Source organism: Phyllostomus hastatus, unplaced genomic scaffold (assembly GCF_019186645.2).
Source record: "Phyllostomus hastatus isolate PE091 unplaced genomic scaffold, TTU_PhHast_1.1 phas_contig_34, whole genome shotgun sequence".
NCBI lineage: Eukaryota > Metazoa > Chordata > Mammalia > Chiroptera > Phyllostomidae > Phyllostomus > Phyllostomus hastatus.
In genome coordinates, this window is record NW_025333857.1 from 40,984,741 (window position 1) to 41,007,181 (window position 22,441).

Consider the following 22,441-nt stretch of genomic DNA (forward strand, 5'->3'; position numbering starts at 1 on the left):
ACGCGCACAGTGCTCCGCAGGCACACAGAGGGTGCACCACAAGGGGCTGGGTGCAGGGGAGGAAGGCCTCCGGGAGACGGAGCTTGCTGGAGACTGACAGCAGAGGGACCTCTTGACAGACTAGGAATTCACCTTTGGTCAATGAGGAAAGGACATTCCAGGTGCCGGGAGCAGCACACACAAAGGCCAAGAGGAATGAATAAAAGAGCTTGGCCATGACAGGAAACAAAGTTTGCTGTGTCTATAGATTATCATTCATTTGGGAATGATAATTATATGTCAAGATAAGACATAATCAGAAAGGTAGGTGAGGTGTAGACTGTGAGAAACTAAGCCACTTGCTAAGGAATTTGGACTCTATGCTGTTGGTAGGACAGCTATGTGGGGTTGCTAGTAAGAAAGTATTCACTGGACTTCTACGTATAAATATTATCCTGACTGTAGGGTGGAGAATGAACTGATGTCGAAGAAATGCTGAGGCAGAACCTTAGATGCCTCCTGCACTAAACCCAGGTAAGAAATTCCCAGGCAGGAAATTTTCAGGGCTGAATAGATAGATAGATAGATAGACAGACAGACAGACAGACATATAGATGGAATGGGTATGAATGAATAAATGAGTGAATAAAAACATGGATGGTTTCAAGAAAGAGTACAGAGAGATCAACAGGGCCCCAGGACCCACTACAGATAGATGATAAAGGAAGAGAGAAAGGGGTCAAGATTGACTCTAGGTTATTCTTTTTTAATTATAACTTTGGTAGTTTCCTGAGAATGAGGAATAATTTTAAAGAAAAATTAACACATTAGGATTTGGATAATTTGGGTCAGTCATGCCTATGGAATTTCTAGTTGTTGGGTGGGAGTATGGTTATGGAATTTTAAAAAGAGGTGGAGGTTAAAAATACAGAAACCAGAAGTCACTGGCTAGAGACAGTTCTAGATACCATGGGGATGGAAGGCATTAGGCAGAGAGAGACAGAGTAAAGAGAAAGAGAGTGAAGAATAGAATCCTAAAATTATTAACCTTTTAGTGGCAAGCCAGTGATTCAGATTAGTCATGAAAAGTCCCAATTGGGTCACTGTGAGCAAGACTAAGCATTCAAATTCTCCATTTTTTTAATCTCTACAATGGGTACAATGATCCTAGCATCCTCACAAGACAACTCATATCTCTCCTTTCTGGGAGGTGCACTGGTCTCTATCACCTACAGAGTATATGGCTGCCTGGTCATATGTTTTCCTTTTTCCCCCTCTAATGTTAAATTGTACAGCCTGCCTTTTTCCCTTGATACCTCTACTGAACCATGTATGGGGCCTTCACAGGCTCATAACAACACAGGCGTTAGCAAACTTGAAGCAAACAGGAAGGGAGAAAAGTAGGTGCCCACATTGTTCATCTGGCCTTCAGTTTCTTGAACTCGCCAAAAATAAAGGTGTGTCTCACTTCCAGGAAATTAGAAAGATTATGATTCCAAACATCTAAAACAGGTTTAAGGCTGGGAAAATTAAATTACTTCACCCAAAACTACCATGTGCTGAACAACCACATTTTAAATGGCTCAGTCTTGGAAACACATTTACGCACAAAGGGCTCAGCAACTGTGCTGAACGGAGACGTCAGCCTGAGCTTCTTGTATGATTTTCAAATTTCAGGCCATTGATCAATTAAGTGCCTGTGGCATTTGAACAGACTGAAAAAAGTTTAAAGCCTGCGGTTCTGTTAATGGCAAATTTACTTACCAAAGGACAATGGTCGTGTGGATGTCCTACCAGGAATACAGGGATATTGCAAAATTGCATTTCTACGAGAAACTTTTCCTGGGATCGAGAGGTTTTCTGAGAAAAGGCAGAGTACGTCATGTTGTCAACCAAACATTTTTGGCCTCCCTCTGAAAACGAACCCTTCAGACAGTGCAAATCCATAAACCCACCCAGTCCACGCTCTACGACATGACGTGGTGTGCCAGGGACTGTGCTGGGGATTGTCCCATGAGCTCTAAATCAAGACATCCACGTTTTGCATTCTAAATAATATTCTGAAGGGTGGAAAACTTCTTAAATATTAATTTAACCTGTGGAGTCTATACCATTTCTATTTAAGACTTAGGTACTTTGACAAGCAAATCTGAAGGCAGAGTATAAGGCAAATGCAAGTCTACATACTTGCCTTCTGTATAATTTTCATATTTAACACTAATTACTGACCTAGAGGCCTCAAACCAGGCTATAATGCAATAACAACAACAGAATAAAGGAATAAGGAACTCCTGGATAAGGAATTCACAAGAAGTACCCCCTGTTATTGAGATGCCCGTGTGCACACGCACTTTAAGTAAACCCAGCCTGCTGTGGGAGCTACACCATAAACAGAGCTGAAGGAACAAATGGGGACAGATGGCTTACAGCCTCTCCCATCTTTATGATATAATAAAAAAAAACCGATTCTGCACTCTGGGTGTGACCACAGCAATTTGGAGTCATTTAACTTTAATATGACCCTACCAGACAAGGCAGCATTACACAGCGATTGTATTACTCAGTGGAGTGTAGGCTACTGTATATAGAATCACAGACTGTCAAAACCAGAAAGGACCTGAGAGATCATTCTCTTCAGTCTTCTCCCTTAATTTTACAGATCAGAGATGCCTACAGGATGAAAGACGGGGACTTGTTCAGGATCTCACAGCTGTTCAAGGATAGATTTAAGGCTACACTTTGAGCCTCTGACACAACAATCCTCTAACACACTGGGCAGCAGCCAACAGCCAACAGCCACACAGAGACCCCACTCAGCAGCATCCTCTCCTGCTCAGACAGAGCAGCCACTGGGCACCACACTGCCTGAGGCGAACGCAGCACTGAGCGCCTGGCCAGCCCTGTGCCCAGCCACGCTCTGAAGACCCTCTCTGAACACCCATCTGCTTCAATGGGCACATCATCTCCATCCAGGAATTCTCACGTACATTCTAATGAAACACCATCCAAAAAAAAAAAAAAAAGGAAAACACCTACCAGCTCAGCAATTACTCAATCTTTAGCTCATATTATGGAATATCCCCCATTCCCCTCGCCATTTACTAAATGTATCCTGTTTGACCAAAATGGCTGTGCACCCAAAGGTGCATGAGATCCATTATTTCACCTAATTTATGAAGGTTTTCTTTTAGCTCTTGACCAATGTGACATTAGCCCATGATTCTCCTACTAATCAGAAGCAAAAAACACATAATTCACTTGAATGTATACACTTAAATGTTTGTTGGCCCTTTTTCTACCTGTTCTAGGTCATAATCAAAGTTAGCACTGTTTTTGCTTTAAACAAAAATGATTTCCAGATTTCCAGTGTGGTGGGAGCAGGTGGATCTCTCTTTTGGACTGATGTCAAAGGAGATAATGTTCAAAGACTCAGAGTTCAAGCTCAAGGCATCTTCCAAGCCCAGACACAAACTCATTCTAAGCAGGCATGTAAGGTCCCGGGGCCTGTTTCCTGGTTCTCTCAGGGTCCCGTCCAAGCCTTCTATTAAAGGAATTCTATTCTAGGAAGCAGTATAAACATCAAGTCGTTAATAGAAAATCAGAATTTAAAACAATGCAAAGTATTATAACTGTCAGTGTATACTAGCAGAAGAGGCCAATTATCATACTAAAGTTAAGATTCCTGAAAACCTCATAAGTGATCAGGAAAAGCACTATATACCTAAAATTACATTTTTCCTTTGTTAGCAATTAAAGATCACTGGCCTGGATTTTGTTGGCACATATTTTGTTTTGTTTTGTTTTTATTTTTTCTTGTATATTCAATTCCTTTAGACCAGTAAAGAATCATCTTTTTATTTGTGGCAGAAAACTAGGCAGGAGAAGTAATTATAACAGACAATGCTGTTATTTCCCAAGAGTACTCTAAGGATTAAAACACACATTTATACCCAAGTTCCTCAAGAATGCAATATTTTATTCTAATCTACATCACAAAATGTTATTTATTATTAACACCACTGCCTTAGCTGGATAATTACCTGTGTGATAAATTTAATCAAGTGCTTCCAACTGGCATGATACACAATTTGCTTTACTGAGGCACTCTTTCCTTTAACTGGAAAATGTCATAATAGCTACATTCATAATAGTCTCTTGTGTTTAAAGTCTGGTTCCTGGAAATGATTCATAAAAGCCAACTGTCAGCGTTGCGGCGACATTCTGCAGAAATGTCAATGGCGCCTCAGACGCACCGGCTTTGTTTGGCAGTAAAGGTATTTTGCCAATGTTCACAGGGAACATACAGCACTACCAGCTTTTATAAAATCTATGTCTGTTTCCCTAACCACTGCTGAAAGGGGAGACAGTGCTTGCCAACGCACAGTCATGTTACGGTGAAGTCTGACATGCACACCAACTCAATGGAAATTCAGTCTTACACCCAGTTTTCAAAATAAGAGACCAAACCTTACCGGGCGAGATGGAGAACAGCTTCCACTACATTCGAACCATCCTTGGCACTTGTTTCACAGAATAAAGCCCCATAGGTCTGAAGAAGGAAATGTACACTATTAAACAAAGTTTTTGTTTAAGTTTCCTAAAATTTTGGCTTATAAATCAGTAAATAAAATAAAAATATTTTTCCTATTGAGTACACTAAGAGTGACCAGTAGCTAAGAAACTGGATTCAGAGTTTCAATAATTAAACAGCATCTTTCTTCCAGAAACCATTCCTAGTCAGGGTAGCTTCTAGTTTGCACTAAAAAACCCACAGTACAAAATTTCAAGCTTTAAGGTGCTTATTTTCTATAGTCACACACATCCTACACAACATTTGCTATCAAATCATTTGAGAGAAATAGAAATGATAGCTTAAGATAATCACTCAGGAATTTAAAGTCCATCAAAAGTGCATCTCCCTTTGGCCAGCAGCTAACACACGATCATTTCCTATCACGATTCAGCAGCCTGCATGTTGCTGAAACCAATGGACATTTTCTAGTCCTCCATCGGTCCACTTTCCAGTGGTTATACGTACGACCATTGATCATATCACCCTCCTGCTTCAAACCTTTCGGTGCCTCCCATTCTACTTCATGTAATGTTCAAATGCTTTACAATGCCCAACGAGACCTAGCAGCCTCTACGTGGCCCCAGCCAACCTCCCAGCTTCACCTGCCACCATGATCTCACTCACAACACTTCCTCTATTTCCCCAATGCCCCAAAGTCCCTCTCATCTCAGAGTATTTGCACCTGGGGTTCCCATTAGCTACATCATTGACCCTCTTCTCCAGACTGACTCCTACCTACCTTTAGGATCTTAAGTAATCCTCTCTTGAAGATTGTTTTTTAGCCCTGAAAAGTTCCTATTAGGTCTCCCTATTATAAAACCTCAGAGCTGACTGTGCTCCTGCACAGCACTTGCCACAATTGTAACTGATGAAATTATAGTGCATCTTAGTCCACCAAAGTGCAGAAAATGTCCCTTAGGAAAAAAGAAGGGTGTGTGCTGTGGCCTGCATAGGGTCTCACAGTCCTGGGTGGGAAAGGGGGAGGATGTGACGGCTGCTCTGTGGCAAGGAGGGAGAGGAACCAAAGAGTGGAGGAAACTCCACTGTGGGACCTGTTCCCACAAGCCCCCGAGCCCACAGACACATCTATAAAAACTCACAATGTGGATGGGTTTCTAGTAGAAACAAGTAGTGCTGCTGCTGAGTTCTGCAGCCAGGATGTTACAGGGTGAGACAGAGAATGCCTCCAAGGACCCAGGAGGGTGTAAGCGATGGGAGGCACAAGCAAGCCAACCTTGGAATCTGAGAAACTGGGGACAGAAGAAACCGGCATGCAGATGGCCACTGTGAGGTCTCTAAAGTGGCACATGGGACCGAGTTTGACATGTGATCACGTGCAAGGAACGTCTGTCTCCCCCAGGCAGTAAACGTGGGAGGGCAACGACTGTGTGTTTTGTTCTCTGTCTAGTCTTTGCTCAGCACACAGTGAAGTGCTTGTCACGTGGTGGAGACAATCAAATATGGGCTGAATGAACCTCTTCTGCATCACTGCCTCGTTTTGATGTTTACATTTGGTTCACAGTTCTACAACTTAAAACAAGAAGGATCCCCCAACTCAGAAGAACAAAATTCAAACTTCTTTTTAAAGGGCATGTGGATGTGCTGCAGAGAAGTCCTTTCATGGTGCTGACAACAGACGACATTGAGACCAATGTCACATAAGGTTCGGTAGGAACCTGTCATCTGACCCAAGGTGCATCTGATTCCATGTAGGGTAGGACAAGCCAGAGGAGGGCCACATAGCATTCTGGCACAGTGATGACAACGGGAGGATGAACATGGCCCACAGGCATCATTTGGACAGGAGTGAGCTACATCCTCTACACAGATGCAAGCCAAAAATAAGTACAGACTATCTATTCCAACTAAATACACATCTTACAGGAAAAAAGTTTCCCTATTATTTTTCAACCAGGTGACACCATACACCATTTCCAGCCTCTAGGCATCGAAACCCCCTGGATGCAAACCCATCTTCTCAAAATAGGACACCCATTCTTTTCCTTTACCTGGATTCCAGGGGCAGAGAAGTATTCCGGGAACCAGGTGAGAGTGAGGAGGAAGGTATGCTAATTCTGGCTCCTCTCTGTCAACAATAGTCAATGGGAGGAAAGGATCCAGTGACCAGTTTACCTCAATGAGGGATTTAACCCATGGTGCAATGACTTATACTCATCAAGTGGGAGATGCTGGGAGTTCTGCCTGCACGAGGACGGAATCCCCGTCAAACAGGATGCAGGTCCATCAAAGAACCTCCTAAGCAAAGGTAGACAAAGGCGAAAGACGTCTCCCAGTCTGGACCCACTCTCACTCTTACCATGGCCAGTTTTTCTCCAAAGTATCCCGGGACACATTTCTGTCCCTCCGAGGCAGCGGTGTCACGAAGATCAGCTTTGTTTCCCACCAACATGATCGGGATATTCTCTGTGGTTGCATCCTGTCACAAGGGAGAGAAAGAAAGTGTGCACATATCAAACATTGGACAAGTTACCACCATGATGACAGCAGCCACCATGTCCAAATGCCCCTGCGTGCCACCTGACATATGGATAAGACCCTTAAACCTCAAAATCTCTAAAAAGAGCCAAATGTTTCCCCACTGCCAGGTGAGAACACTGAAATTCAAAGATTCCAAATAGAAACTAGTAAGGGCCAGGGTCTAAATTCCCCTTCCCACTATACATACAAACCAACAGGAATTTGAGAAGCATGACCTCAGAATTACTTTTAACTGCAGTGCCCACATCATTTTCTACAACTTTTGCTCTGAACAATAGTGATTACAAGTCAACTTCATATCCCAGATCCAAAACACACAAGTCCCTCAGCTACAATGGGACCACTTGCTGATCTCTGCTTTACAGAGCAAAGCAAGAAGGCCCTGAAAGTCAACACTCTTCTTATGAGGCGTCAATTATCACTCTATTCAAAGTAATAACTTCTCAGGATAATGCTTCCAAAACAGCACATGCAAACCGCCACACTGCCCCACACTCCCAGCAGGAGCTGGGTTGAAATGTAAGATGTGAGAGGCAGATCTGAGTTTGAGGCCCCACCTCTACCTCCTCCCACCGCTCACTGGCTGTGGGAAATCAGGCAAGTCTTCTCCTGTTTTTGCCTCCACATCCCTGTGTGTAAAATGAAGCGGTTAGTAAAAGGCTCATCCCACCTCAGTGGGCTATGATGAGTAAGAGAATATACCCTGCCTGGCCAGAAAAATGGGTCTCTGGGTCCTAAATGAGAGAAACAGCAGTCCTGGCTAAGGCACGTGGCAGTTACTCTTTGCGGTGCCTAAAGACACCCAGGTGCTCATTCGGTTTGGTCCCATACCCGAGACAGGACCAAGAAACATGCCTTAGAAATCATGAACTCATATTTGACTCCCCTCTCTTCAGGCTACTCTCTTCTAACTGAAGGCCCCAGAGTGTGCTCAGAGCAGAGCGGACAGGGAGCAAAAGGCCCTCTCCAAACCTACCCCACCCACCCCTTAATGTGTTAATTAACTGTGTTCTTCAGCATTCAGCTCAGGATCCAAGGGACCTCATTTGGAAGCCATTAACCAAATACGCACTTAAGTAAGCCAAGAATCCTGACATCCAAGTGACTTCCCAAAGTCACACAGGTAAATACCTCCATCAAGTCTCGACTCAAATACAACCTTCTCATGAGGCTGCCCCGACCTCGCTGATGGCAGCTGCAGCCCACTGCCTCCACCCGCCCCACCCCCGCCAGGCCTCCCTCCTGCCTCCTTTTTGTTCCTGTAACATTTATCACTCTCCACCATTCTACTTATTTCATTTATCTATGTTTGCTTCTTGTTCTGTCACCCTCACTGAACTACAAGCTCCTCGAGGGCAGGGCTCCTTGCCTTATTAACAGACGCATCCTGAGCACCCGAACAGCACCTGCACGGGGGAGGTGCCCAGTGTTTTTGAACAGACAAAAGTCAGGATGAGGTGTCATGTCTCAAGTGTCTCCCTCCAATTTTTACCCAAATATTCAATAATAAACTATTCATGACAGATAAATAAAAGGCCATCGTTTTATTTTACCCATGATTTTATGACAAGATTTTGTCATCTATTGGTTTTTGATCAAAGTGTATTAACTACTCACTCAGAGGGTCCATTCACCACTGACACTCTACTTCTTCTCAATCCCCTGGCCCATCCTGACGATAGCAAAACTAGTTTCTACCCACATTTACAGCAGCCATATAAACTGTCCCCACTGAATTTCCTCCAACTGGAAAGGGTAAGTCATGGCAAAGGTTCATCGCACCCATTACTTTTCTTTTTTTTCCTATGTATTTTTGTCTTTATTTTTTTTAACATTTTTTATTGTTGTTCAAGTACAGTTTTCTGCCTTTTCCCCCTCCCCCTCTCCACCTCCCTCCCGTTTCCACGCCCCCCCCCTTGCTATTGTCCATGTATCCTTTATACTTATACTAGTTCCTGCAAACCCTTCACCCTTTCCCCCTATAATTCCCTCCCCTCTCTCCTCAGGTCACTGTCAGCCTGTTCTCAATTTCAGTGTCTTTGGTTATATTTTGTTTGCTTGTTCATTCTGTTGATTAGGTTCCCGTTAAAGGTGAGATCATACAGTATTTGTCTTTCACCGCCTGGCTTATTTCACTTATCATAATGCTCTCCAGTCTGATACAAAAGTTAAATGCCAAGTGGTCTCTGATTCTTTCTCTATATCAAATCCAATAATTCACCTTGAATGCAGTTTTCTTACTCCTCAGACCCTGTGAAAGACGCTACCAAGCTGAAAAGGTCTCAGCCTGCGCAGGTCGCTCAGCGAACTACGGTCGTGGGCCCCAGCACATGCTACAGCGGGTCACTAAGCGCTCTTCCAACCCTGCGGCAGCCTTGCCTTGTAGGCTTCTTTTTCTTGAGCGTAATCCAAGGACTTACAATGAAAATGACTTCCAACAGTTTCAGCAATGAAGTTTTGCTGTACTTTTAACTACCCATGTGGACCAGTTAGCTGGGACTACCCATTACTCTAGGCTCACTGCTCTGTCCCAGGGAGCAAGTTCTGGTCCTTCTCAGTAGCTGGGCAAGTTCCCACAAGGTCAAGGACACGACTAAAGGGAGCAGATGCCGCTCCTCCATGTAAGGACCATGCCTCAGAATTCCTTTCCTGACCTCAGAAGCTTCTTCTCATAATCTGCTGCTCACTCTGACGCTTTATCAAGGGAGCAACCACACTGAACCAGGAGGTCCAATTCTAGCCCCTGCTCCAACCCCAACCTCTGGATAACCATACACCAGTGTACGTTCTGTGCCTCAGAGTTCCCATAATAAATGAAAATGACACTATGTTTCTTCCTTTTTCAGATATGTTACAGAGATGAATATAACATGGAAAATCTTATGAAAAAGTATTATGTAAATGCCAACACATTTTCACTGTATTTATAATTTTAAGTCATGATATTTCAGTAGGACAAAATGCACATTTATTTATCACTAAGTTTTCTTGCCAATTACAATGTCACTTCTCACATGATGTCTTCAGTTAGGTAGTAAAAAGTTCTCTGCTTAGCCACCCCTGTGCTTAATGCCTGTTAAAAATTATAGACAATAGACTTGAAAAATTGTATTAGTCTAGTGTTTCAGGGGTTTTTTTTCCTCGAGAGAGTATGCTGAACCACAGCTTGAACTATAGTTTTACATTGATTAATCAGTGCTGGCAGCACACTAACTGTGGTCAAATCATTTCCCACTTTTGAACATTATTTATGATGAAACCAGAGGACATGAAAGCTCCTTAGATGAAAGACACCATCTCATTTGATCAAAAGAAAGCACAGATAGTTATCACACACATTTAAAACACCAATTAGTTTTCCAGCGGTGCCTCGGGACTTAGGAAGAGCCAAGTCACTCCCAGAACAATGTTGAGCACACACTCACTATGGAATCTGGGCCTCGCACGTGCTCACACCAGGGGGCGTTTCACCTGCACTTCCAGTGCATGAGGAGGTCCCTGTTCACACGCAGCCACACTATCCACCCAGCCACCCCAGCCTCCTCTGTGAGTGCAGCTGCTTCTCAGGTTACCTGCATTTCCACCTGCTTCCAGTAGGGTTCTGATTTTATCTATAAGAAAACCCAGAAGTTTTACTCACTCCCTTCAGTCATGTCCCTGACCTTGTGGGAACTTGCCCAGCTACGGAGAAGGACCGGAACTGCCGAGTGCCACTGGGAACCCCTCCTCTAACGTCCAGCTCTTTGTGACACTGCAGGATCAGTGGGTTCTCATCGCGTTCCCTTCGATGAGGACGAGAGCCTGATTTTCCAAGGCGGCCTAGAGCTTCCCCATGTAATGTCCTGTTTCTCTATTTTGATTTCTTACCTCTATCATATCTACCCATTCTCGTACATCAAGGAAGCTTTTCTCACATGTAACATCATACAGCAGCAAAACACCATCTGCTTTTCTGAAGTAGGACTTGGCAATACTTCTGAATCTGGAAAAGAGAAATGAACTTAAGTCATGGTTCTAATCAGTCCATTTGATGCTGCTTCATTCATCTCTTTTATGCTCACTTTTCTCTCATCTTCTCAAATCAGCCCCTTTTGAGAAAACCCTGTCGGCCACACATCACTGTGAAACACCCATCTCTGAGGCCTAGAACGACCCAGTGAAACATAATGGGATGCAAATCTGGGCCACTGATTTTTAAAAGCCAATCATTTTCTCCACCAAACCATCCCAAGAATGTCTACAAACCCCAAAACATAACCAGGACAAGGCTGACAGCATAATTTCTGAAAATTCCAGCCTTGGCAAAAACCTACCAAACCCCTTCAGTGGGACGGATACACAGAAAGACGGAAGGGGATGTGCATCAGAGAAAAACAATCTGGGTGTGAGAAGGACTAACAGTGTGGGGCGTAACGATGCGCCCGAAGCTTCACATCCACAGGCTGGGGGATTCACCAGGGGAAGAGCACACTGTTAAACATGTCTTAACCTAAACCAAGTGCAGTCCTTTCCATTGTCTAACATAGGGCCGTGTCAGCCACGAGTATGTTTTAAATGTTGAAACCCTCAGTTTGCCAGAGAATATGAGCTCCATGTGGGCAGGTAGCTGTGTCCTATTGAAAAGATTCACGGACGAATCTTAGCAGCCTCAATGGTGCCTAGTACAGAGGCAGGTAGGCACCCCATACATGCTTGTTGAACAACTAGATGCATTCTGCTCCCAACGAGTTAGACAATACTAAAACCTGTGCTCAGTGCTTCTGGTTGTCGGCAATAACTGTGAGACTAGGTACTGTCACCAGATGGGAGTCTGCTACTTAAAGTTTCCGCCTCTGCGTTTGAACCAAGGGCAGCTGACAGGTTCTGTTCTCTGTCTTTTGTTGGGCCCCAATTAGTGGCTCCTCACACTGTCACCGCATTCAGAGGTGTGGTCTCTGAGTTCTTGTTATGAGAGGGCATGCTCTTTCTCTCAGATGAACATGAGCTCAGTGGAAGTTTAAGATCCTTTCCTCACACAACTGACAGATAAGTGAAGGAGGTAGGAAGTAGGAGAAAGCAAGCATTCCTGAAATTCTAACGTACCATAACTATATGGCACATTATAATTATATAATTATAAGCATAAAACACACCAAGTGTGCTACAAAGCTTGTCTGTGCAAGCCGAAGCAGAGCCTGGAGCTTTATGGAAAGCACTTGCCTCTCCTGACCGGCCGTATCCCAGAGCTGCAGAACTGTTCGCTCTCCATCAACAATGAGCGTTTTCATCTGAAAGTCGACTCCTAAAAAGCAATACAGGAGAACATGGAGAATGTGGTGTAAATAATTCTACTGGCTTTCACTGTCAAGCCAGTATGCCCAAGAGCCCAGCGTGGCAGAGAAAAATGAATATGGCCTTCACGTACTAATTATAAGCCAGAACACACAAGTGCACACAGATGCACCGTCAGTAGGTCGGCTGACTTAGGGAAGGTTTTAGTCTATGGACAAAGGAAAAATCTATGTTCTATTTGCCCACATAACTAGATGAACTCAGTTATATCTATGTGCACACATACATAAATATGTATATACGTCCATGTATACGTCCACATATGTATATGTGCCATGCTCTCTAGCAACTGAACCAGATATTGTAACCTTTTTACAAATCAAATTGAAGTGGACTTTCAGCTTTGTTATCTTGAACAGTCTAACAAAGAACCATAAATTTACAAAGACACTCATAGCAAAGAGTGTAATCAATCTTTTTTAAAACATTTTTGGTTATCTAAATAAGAACAATTTAGATAAAGAAAAATAATTATTAATAATTTGCATAGCACCCTGGCTGGCATAGCTCAGTGGATTGAGCGCAAGCTGCGAACCAAAGTGTCGCAGGTTCGATTCCCAGTCAGGGTACATGCCTGGGTTGCAGGCTATGACCCCCAGCAACCGCACATTGATGCGGCACTCTCTCTCTCTCTATTTCCCTCCCTTCCCTCTCTAAAAATAAATAAATAAAATCTTTTTAAAAATAAATAAATAAATAAAAATTTTAAAAAATAATTTGCATAGCCTCAACTGTTTTTACTGATTGTTATGCAAATTGGGGAAATCAGAACACTACTTCTTTCCTTGTTCTGAAAGGTAGAACTGTTGTTCCACTGTAAAGGAGGGAGGGAGCATACGAGATCTGTGCAGAAGGTACCCTGCCATGTACTATGAAAAATAGAGATATTCATTGAAGAAGATACAAGATACAAGAAACATTGTACACAGGACAATGGCACCTCAGTCCCCTTCAAAGTAGGCACCTTGGGACCTCACATTGTTCTCCCAATCACCATCAGCTGCCCCGTGGTATTTCCTGAATCTCATCAATGGTCTGAAATCTCTTTTGTTTTAAAGGTGATTTTAGTTTTGGGAAAAGCAAGAAGTCACAGGGTGCAAAATCTGGGCTGTAGAGGGGCTGAGTCACCTGAGTGATTTGATGCTTTACCAGAAAACTCTGCAGGAGATGTGATGCAGGAGCAGGCGTGTTGTTGTGATAAATCTGCCAATCACCAGTTGCCCATAGCTACAGCCTTCTGAATCATCTGAATAGTTTCCACAGAGGAATGTTCAAGCTTAATGCAAAATTTGATGTAGATTCATTGCTCTACTCACCCAGTCATTTTTAATGCAATAGCTATGCAGTATACATGTTCACTCCATGGTATCTACCACCCCCACTGACTAGTAAAGTCATTGTTCACGCATGTGCATTCCAGTCTACTCTCCTTGACTGCCAGGTTACACTATGTCATGCAAGCCCTTCCCTTCATATTAACAAAGGCTGGACTTTTTCCAGACGAGACGTATCTCATACATCTAGCTATGATTTTGACCACAGTGACAACCTACCCATCAGTGATGTCATTTTACCAACATCGAATGACATCTCATCAGAAAAACTTTCCCTGGTCACTTTGTGTAAAAGTGCACCTCTTCCTAAACGTCATATTTTTTGTATTTGTTTTACATCTATTTCCTTCCTTTGGGATATAAGTTCCTTATGGGCTGGAATGTAGTCAACTCCGTCCAGTGTGTATCCTTAGTGCCTACAACAGCATCTGGCTCACAGCAGGACACAGGAGTGAATGTCCTCTCAGGCGCTAACCTCAGTATGGTTCATCTCACTGGCTAAATAGCTACCTCTGTCCTTTGTCAGTCTTCCTTTCCTAAAGTTGGGCCTTAGACAAAAGAGAAAAGGACCATTCAACAGACAAGGAAACACACATACATCTATATATGTATGCACAGAGAGACTGATCTATGTATCTGTGTATATAATCCCCAGAAAAAATAAAACCAAGCTAAAGAAGATCATGTCCCCATTAACATCTGAAAAGGGAACCATACCCAAGGTGGCACTTGTATTTCCTCGGAATTCGTTCTTGCAAAGTCTCATGAGGAAACTAGACTTCCCCACGGCGGCGTCCCCAGCAAGCACAATCTTGTAAGCCTTCTGTGAGCTGGATGGTCTGCTGTCTTCCACTGCGTCTGCCTGGGGGGAAAGCCACGGTGGGTGACAGATGGAGTGCCAGTTCTCCTACAAGTTACATGGTACAGAAAATCATTTGTGTTCACGAATGAAAGCATCTCAGAAACCACCTACCTGAGGTGAGAGTGCCAAGATGGGCTTTCTTGAGAAACCAGCAAGGCTGCCCTCACTACCAGACCCCTGGGGCTTCCAGTCTAAGACGGAAGCCACACCTTCTGAACCATACATCTCTTCATCCTTTATATCAGGAACCTGTTAACAAAAAAAAAGTTAGCTGTTAAAAAAACAAAGTCATTACACAACTACATCATAGATTAAAGAGAAGAAAAATATACAGTCAAATCTCTAGTCAATGCTGTTATGAAATAAAGTGGCCCCAAATGGCAATCTATGAGAATTTCTCATTTTGGTGGAGGGAAAACAAACATTCTGCCTATGTTTCATATTTATGACCTTGAAAAATGGATTCTCATGACTGATCAAAGGCAAACAGGGTGACAGATCTCTAAAAAGATAAGGCCTAGGAAAGCAGGGATTTCTGGGGCTTACGTCTGTGTCTGAAGCATCCCCCGCAAAGCTCTCCTGTGTGCCGTGCGACCTCTGAAATGCCCTCTGGTGTTTGTACTCCACCTCCGAGTCGTACTCATTGGGATCTCTCAGGGTGGACAAGCCGCTGTCAAAGCAGCTCTCGGGCAGGCTGTCAACTTCACAATTCATCCTCTGCATAGGGTCACAGAGGGCCAATGAGTCACAGTCCTCATCCACGTAGGAAGAGCGAGATGACCTGGGAGAAAGGAGCAGACTGTTTCACCTGAGGGCTCGCCATGCGCAAGACCACACGGGCAAGAGTGGGATGGAATGGATTCCAGAAGACCGACATTTTCACTTTTGCCAAGAGCCACAGTGTAATCCATGATCAAGCAAAGGAAGAAATATAATGTTCAAAGCCATATCAGTTCCTTCTCTGCAATGATCAATTAAGATAAAGACACTCTAACATTTACTAAATGAAGCTGTTTTTTTAAAACCACCTTTATTTCCTGATGCCAAAGGTTCCAGAATCTAAATGCAATCTAAATTTGCATTAAAAAAAATATAGAACACATGAACCTTTTCACTCAAATGTGGTCAGACCACATTCTGAACAGTTTGTCCATTTCTGGATAACACCTCTGCTTAAAAGAGAGGCTGAAAACTTGTATGGGAAGGGCACCCATGATGACTTGAGCCTCAAAACCCGCAGATAGAGAAATCATTCAGTGTAATCAGCTTAAGTCTTTATGGTTTCTCCCTTCAAATAATCAGAGGGCTGACACAGGAAGAATAATATATTTTCTCAGGTTGCCCAAGACAAAATAAGAGCCAACTGTTATTTCTGGGGAGTCAGATTTCTAACAAAATGGTAAAATATGGCAGGCAATTAGAAATGTGTGCTTTGGGAATGGTTCCACAGGTGAGATGAGTTTTCTGCCATTGAGTGTTGACATGTAGTGTGGAAGGAACCCTAGAGCAGAAAAAGGCTAGAACTTCTGGCTTCTATTGATCTTTCCTTTTGTGAAACTCAAATAGGAGAATCTGAAGGAAACTGCATATGGCCCTATTTACTTTTGCTTGACTATTTATTTTCATAAGAACCCAAGTTTATATTAAAATAAAAACAATGGCTACAATTAATTTAGTCCCCGTGACATGCCAGGCACAATCCTAGCTACCGGGCGTACATGGCCTCATCAGAAGCAGGGACTGGGCAGTGTACATGGGTCTCCAGACATGAGACATAAGAAGAGATGGATATGCTTAGAAAAGACTGGTGATCTTCGTATGAAGAAGTATAAGCCATATAAAAAAAATCTAAGATGTCAAAATATTTTGGTGCCTTTAGCACATGTTTGAAATTAACTACAAAGGTGATTTAACCACCATACTTTGTCTAAATATGTTGCTCAGTTATGAGGTCTTTTTCCTGGGACCAGAACTTCATACCAAACCTCAATCTGTCTGGCTAGCTAGGTGTGTGTGCACGCATGCATGTGTGTGTACACATTCTTTTACTATTTAATCACTTGTGAAACTCTCCTGAAATTGACTTTAGGTTAACCTATAAGGAACCTAAAAAAACCATTCTCATAATGTAGTACTGACTACTTCAGCTCATATCATTATTGGTCAGAACTTTATTTTTTTAGCCTATCTGTATCTTTGATAAGGGATGAAAGAGAAGTAAAATCCTGAATTGAGAAATCACCTACGTGAATATCTAGACTCTAAATTAAAAATATAGGTACAGCCCAAACTTTTCCAAACTCATCTTACATACATTATTATTTTAAGAGTAAACTATTCTTACCCAATAAAAAAATACTTTTATTACAATTAAATATGTAAAAGTATAGCACAAGCTATATTTTATCAGAGTTCTTAGAAAAACACAAAACAAAAACAAACGTGCAAGTTAAAATCCAATTAACAAAATTAAATTAATAATATGTTTTTAAGCTTTTATAGCATCAAAAATAAATTGCAATGTTAACTTCTCATATCATACTAATGACATCCCCAAAAGCATCATCAGTCAGACCACCTGTCCCCCAGTCACTGTCCGAGGTGATGAGCACACATGCAATACATCGCTGTCATCTAAGCCACTGCAGTGTGATGGCTTTGTCCCTTAGAATCTACTGTTGAGGGGCACTTTGTCCCTTAGAATCTAGTGTTGAGGGGCTCTCAGTGCAGTATGTATGAGCCTTATGGCTCATATGGTGTCTACTGTTTTCAAAAATAAATCATGATAAAATTTCTGGAATCATTTTCAGCTATGTATCTTATTTCCTATGTGCTTAAAAACTGACCTTAGATATCAGTCCAGAAAAATGGAATCACACCCACACATTCATAAAAGTGACCTCTATCTCCCAGTAAGAGAGCAGCCAGCCCATTACAAACCGGTAAACCACTACAATTTTTATTCACGAATCAGTGGACAATAAACACATGTGATCTGTGGGTAGAATTTTCTTAAAAGTGATCACCAATCGCCTTGGTTACAGACCTTCCTGAAAGGGGACCTGCCCATTTAGTTATCACCAGAATGTTAAGTTCATTATTGTCTAGACCAAGGGTTCTCGGATGAAAAGAGGATGAACATGAATCAGAAAGTTGCATCAGAAATGGAGAGATGGAAACCTGTAGCTTGTGCATTCACTTCTACTTCCGAGCTTTGACATGCTCCAAAAGTACCTTTTTAAGTAGCAACATTGGATACATGTGTCACACATACAATCTTTCAGTTTTTATTGCTAGATCTCAAGTTACAGTAGCACCAATATTTCACTACATTTAATTAAAAATAGAACGAAATTTTCACTTCTGGTAAGCCTCCGTGACTTAATACAGGAGCTTGTAAACACTAGCTCTATTGCTACTTGTTTTGAACGTTTCCTTTCCCTTGAACATAGCTGACATAATATTATGCTGAGCTACTAAACATTTGCCAAGAGTCTCAACATCATACACCACATATATCATAACACCAACTGGTTTCCCTGAAACTCCACTTACTGACTCTACCTCGGTGAAACCAGACACGATCAGGGACAAGGTAAAGGTGAACATACATAAAAGCAAGTCATGACAACAGCTTAAGGAAATCACTTAGGCCTTCCTGCAATGTGTTCACTTTAATCTTTACCTATCTCATGTTTCAAAAATGTAAAGTAGGAGTAGAAGTAGAAATCAGTGCCTGAAATAGACTCTATTATTTTAATATACCCCTAAGGAAATTTACTTTCCTTTCAACTTTGATCTAGAACTCAAACAAAACGTAAGTCACATACCTGTCATAGCCCGGAGGCTGAGGAGAATGACCATTAAATTTGGGACTGCTCCTAGAAATTGTATTCCCTGGTGACGTATTATTTATGCGCTGTAACACATAAGTAATGGTTTGTTACTCCACATAAACATTTTATTCATATATGTGATCTAAACTGTAGCACACTAGTTAACCTCTAATGCAATGAAACCTTTGGTGTCCTACATGATCAAACGTGAGCACAGAAATCAAGGGGAAAACACGCAGCAACCACATTTGGTTCTTTCTCCTCCTCGTGTTGTCAGTCTAAACCCCACCATGTGAGCCATACAGGGGCACCCGGTTCCCTAGATCTGCCAGGACCGTGCAACACCAACCTCTGGTGATCTGCCTCCTCTCAAACCACAACTTGGCTCAGGGAGTGACCCTTCCCTATCCAAGGCAATGGCACTGGGACCTCAAACGTGAAGCTGACCTCCCACAGGGGGCGATGAGGCTTTCTGGCGCACAGTCTGGTGAAGGTCCTCAAAATTCTAAATGGGGCTTAGCTGGTTTCTGTGGGAGGGTTTAAAATCCAAGGCCTCCACTCTGATCGTCTCACTACGTCTCACTAAAGAATGCTCAAGGCATGTAAACACACTCCTCAGCCAGAGGCGCCCTCTCCCTCCTCTCAACTGGGCAGTATTTCATTTGCACCTCCGCGGGACAGCCCGCTTTTTCTGATGTCACTGCCACCTGTGCATATCTTACCTCACTACTATACAAAGTCTGCCAGGACCCAGGTCACACTTTTTATGCACCTTTCTCTGGTTTCCTAGACCATCCAACAAAGAGCTGGTTAACCTCCAGGCATTTATTTCCTCAGAGGGGTAGCATATTTTTTTATTTGGGAAAAATGCTTCCCCTATTATTATATGGAATAGCTTCTCATGATGGTAAGTTCTTCCCTAATTAAATACAAGATTTTTATCAAAATAGTCTATCACCAGACAGAACAACGGGTACTGGAAAATTCTACAGCATACCAAGGATCTGTTGAACTTGCTGTAAGTGCTTTCCAGGGCACTCCTTAGGCCGTCATTACTGTCGTGCAGCTTCCGGTTGGCTGTTCTACAGAGTAAATAAAAGAGATAAATCCACACTGAGAAGTATTAGTGGGGGTAAATGGCAGCACTTACTTTTCAGGCTGTGATGTTCAGGATGTGGGATTACCACCTCTCGAAACTTGCTACCTCTTCCCTTCACACCTCCCAAACTGAGATCATAATTCATTACTAAATGTACAACTTAATGGATGTGTCACCTCTGTTTAAAGATCTCAGGGCATTTTTAGGAAGGTATCAGCTGCTCTGTGAAACCTCTCTTCCCTCAGGTAGCTCTGCTGTTTGAACAGCTTTCATGTAGGTCCCCACTCTCTAAGCGCCTGGAGCAGGCTGCAGCCGCGAGCCACCCTCTATCCCTCTGCACACAGCCTGGCTGTAGGTGTGGTGTGTTATACCGCACTTTTTTCTGGCTACTCTCACATCCCACTCCTGGCCTGCTTCAGTGGCACCGGGCACTGCCATGTACCTGCTAAAGGCTTGGATGTTGACTATGGGTTCAAATCTCAACTCGGGTGTGCCCTTTCCACATGACTGACAGGAGTTATTTAACCTGGCAGAGCCTCAGCAACCTCTTCTATGAGATGAGGATAATAACAGCCTCTGCAATGGAGGCAGCTAATCTTTTCCTGCTGAAGGCTTATTCATCCTTCGGACCTCAGTTCACTCGGTGCCTCCACTGGGAACACTCCCTGGACCTTCCTGGTTAGGTCAAAGTTGACTGCAGTATGCCCTTGGGAAGATACTTCTCTTTGTCCCAACTCTCCCATTCGACACTTTATATTTCTGCAATTATTGATCAGTTTCTGTCTTCTTCCCTAGACTAGCCCCACTAAGAAAGACATTTTTCCTCCTACTCGCCACCCTATCCTCAGCTCTTGGCATACCTGACCCATAAAGGTGGTGAATGAAAACCTGCTGAACAAATGAATAAATGAATGGGATTATGGTAATACATCAACTCTGTAATTACCACAGGTGAGACCTGATAACCACTCATAGATGGTGAAAAAATTTGTCAAGCCTGATCTTACTTCATTTGCAGGAGGTGAAAACAGCAGAAAATACTGTCGGGTAGAAAAGAGAGAAAGGGAGAGAGAGGGGAGGTTCTGTGCAGAAGGGCCTCAGAAGCAGGAATTACTGCAACTCAGCTGTGAAGTTGACAGAGCAGGTATAATATAAGAAAAATATACCTCTAACCAAGCACAATAGATTGTGAGGGAACGGCCGTGTACGCCTGGTGCTGTGACATGCACCACCGCGAGATGCTGACAGCCTCTCGGTGGGGCTGCAGAGAAAGCCGTGCAGGTCAGGGCCACTATTCTCTACAGAAGTATAACAAAGACACACTAGACATATCAGCTGACTTGCAAGGACTTTTAGAGAATTATACTCGAGTGCCTGCATTTGTATAGTTTATTTAGGATTAGACAGCAAGTGGGTGTGCTAAATGCAGCACAGCTGGGAGATGCAGGCGTGGACGCGGGAACCCAGTCTTCGGAATGCAGCATCTTGTGTTACGGGCGGCACATACTTTATTCACAAAAAATAAGTAAAATGGAGATGGAACAAGCATTTTATATGAGAACTTACTGGAGTATTTCAATTTGCCTCTCAAGACTATTTCGATCTTCCGTGTACTCTCGGATTATTTCCAGATCCCTGTAAAATTAATTATACTTTATGTTTGAATGAAAATTAGGTGTTCCGTCCTGCCTTACCCGAACTGCCCGCTCAGACTCTTCTGTCACCTTTTCAAAGACGCGCGTCCTTCACCAGTCTCTACGCATCTGTGCTCCCACTGGGTTCCTCTGTGCTGTCTGCAGCCTCCTCTCCTCCTAGGACTCCACAAACACACCCACAACCTCTGCTTCCCGTGCAATGTGCTGCCCCACCTCACTGCCCACTCGGCACCCACCGGCCCTTCCATCCACACCTCACTGACCTGGCTCTGGTCCTCACTGGGAATGAACCACTGACCTTCATAGCTAAGCTTCCCCTCCCCAATTCACTCTCTCACTTGAAACCTTTCTCTGCTCATTCCAAGCCTCACACCATCCCAACCCCAGCTATTTTCTCCTTTCTCCTGATACCTTCTCCTCTCCTTGCCTTGCCCGTACTCCTGCTCTCCCTCCACTCCTTGCCCTGAACCATGGAGGAGTCCACAGGACTGGGGTTTCCCCATTCACTATAAACTTTTGCACACTGATTCCTCTGTGGCTTTATTATGAAGCCCTGGCCTCATTCTCAAAAAGTCCACTCTGAACATTAGTCACTCATCTCCAGCCTGTATCTCATGTAGACCCATTTCTAAGCAGACAACCCCCATCACTAGCTTCCAAAACTCTCAAGATATCAAATTTTGTCCACAATAGCCTGCCCATTCTATCTCTTAATAAGGCTAAAAGTTCCCCAACTGTCTTCGGAAATTTAAGTTCCCTCACACAAAAGCAGGGGCCCTTACAGTCTAGTGTTAAGCTATCTTTTAAACATTTTAATTTTTTAGCTTTTATCTTTCCATTCAAAATATCTTTTTTTCTGTCCAATGGCATAACCACTCTTCCCCAGAACAGTCTCATCTGTGCCTGTGTTCTTGAAACTGAGTTGATTATTGCCTCACCCGGAACAGCTCTGGACTTTCTCCTCCCATCTGTGAAATGGGGATAAGGAAAGTCCCTATCTTATAGGATATTCTGTGGACTGAAGGAGTTAATAGTAGTAAAGTACTAAGGGCAATGCCTGGCTGATGACACCTGCATTACTTGCTGATGTTGCCTCTGCTCCCCCGACCAACGCAAGCCCATTCCCCCTCCCAAGTCCCCTTAAGTGTTTCCTCTTTAGCACAGTTCTTCACCTCTTCTGAACTAAAAGAGCATCACATGGCATTGAAGCCTGCCTGTGACACGGCTGGTAGCATTGTTTCTGACACTGTTCAGCTTTTATGTCAACTCTGCA

At 43.2% G+C, this 22,441-nt stretch overlaps 1 protein-coding gene across 1 annotated transcript in view; it reads right to left on the reverse strand.

Annotated features, from left to right (window-relative positions):
* The window catches only part of RASEF (RAS and EF-hand domain containing), a 66,354-nt gene that overhangs the window by 2,959 nt on the left and 40,954 nt on the right, over positions 1 to 22,441 (reverse strand). Inside the window, exons 7-16 of the mRNA XM_045841030.1 lie at positions 21,080 to 21,148; positions 19,412 to 19,496; positions 18,409 to 18,497; positions 15,125 to 15,359; positions 14,690 to 14,827; positions 14,434 to 14,578; positions 12,251 to 12,332; positions 10,919 to 11,033; positions 6,870 to 6,989; positions 4,452 to 4,528 (exon numbers count right to left, since the gene is read on the reverse strand). Of these exons, the coding sequence (XP_045696986.1) occupies positions 4,452 to 4,528; positions 6,870 to 6,989; positions 10,919 to 11,033; positions 12,251 to 12,332; positions 14,434 to 14,578; positions 14,690 to 14,827; positions 15,125 to 15,359; positions 18,409 to 18,497; positions 19,412 to 19,496; positions 21,080 to 21,148 (1,155 nt within the window). The remainder of the gene's footprint in view (positions 1 to 4,451; positions 4,529 to 6,869; positions 6,990 to 10,918; positions 11,034 to 12,250; positions 12,333 to 14,433; positions 14,579 to 14,689; positions 14,828 to 15,124; positions 15,360 to 18,408; positions 18,498 to 19,411; positions 19,497 to 21,079; positions 21,149 to 22,441) is intronic.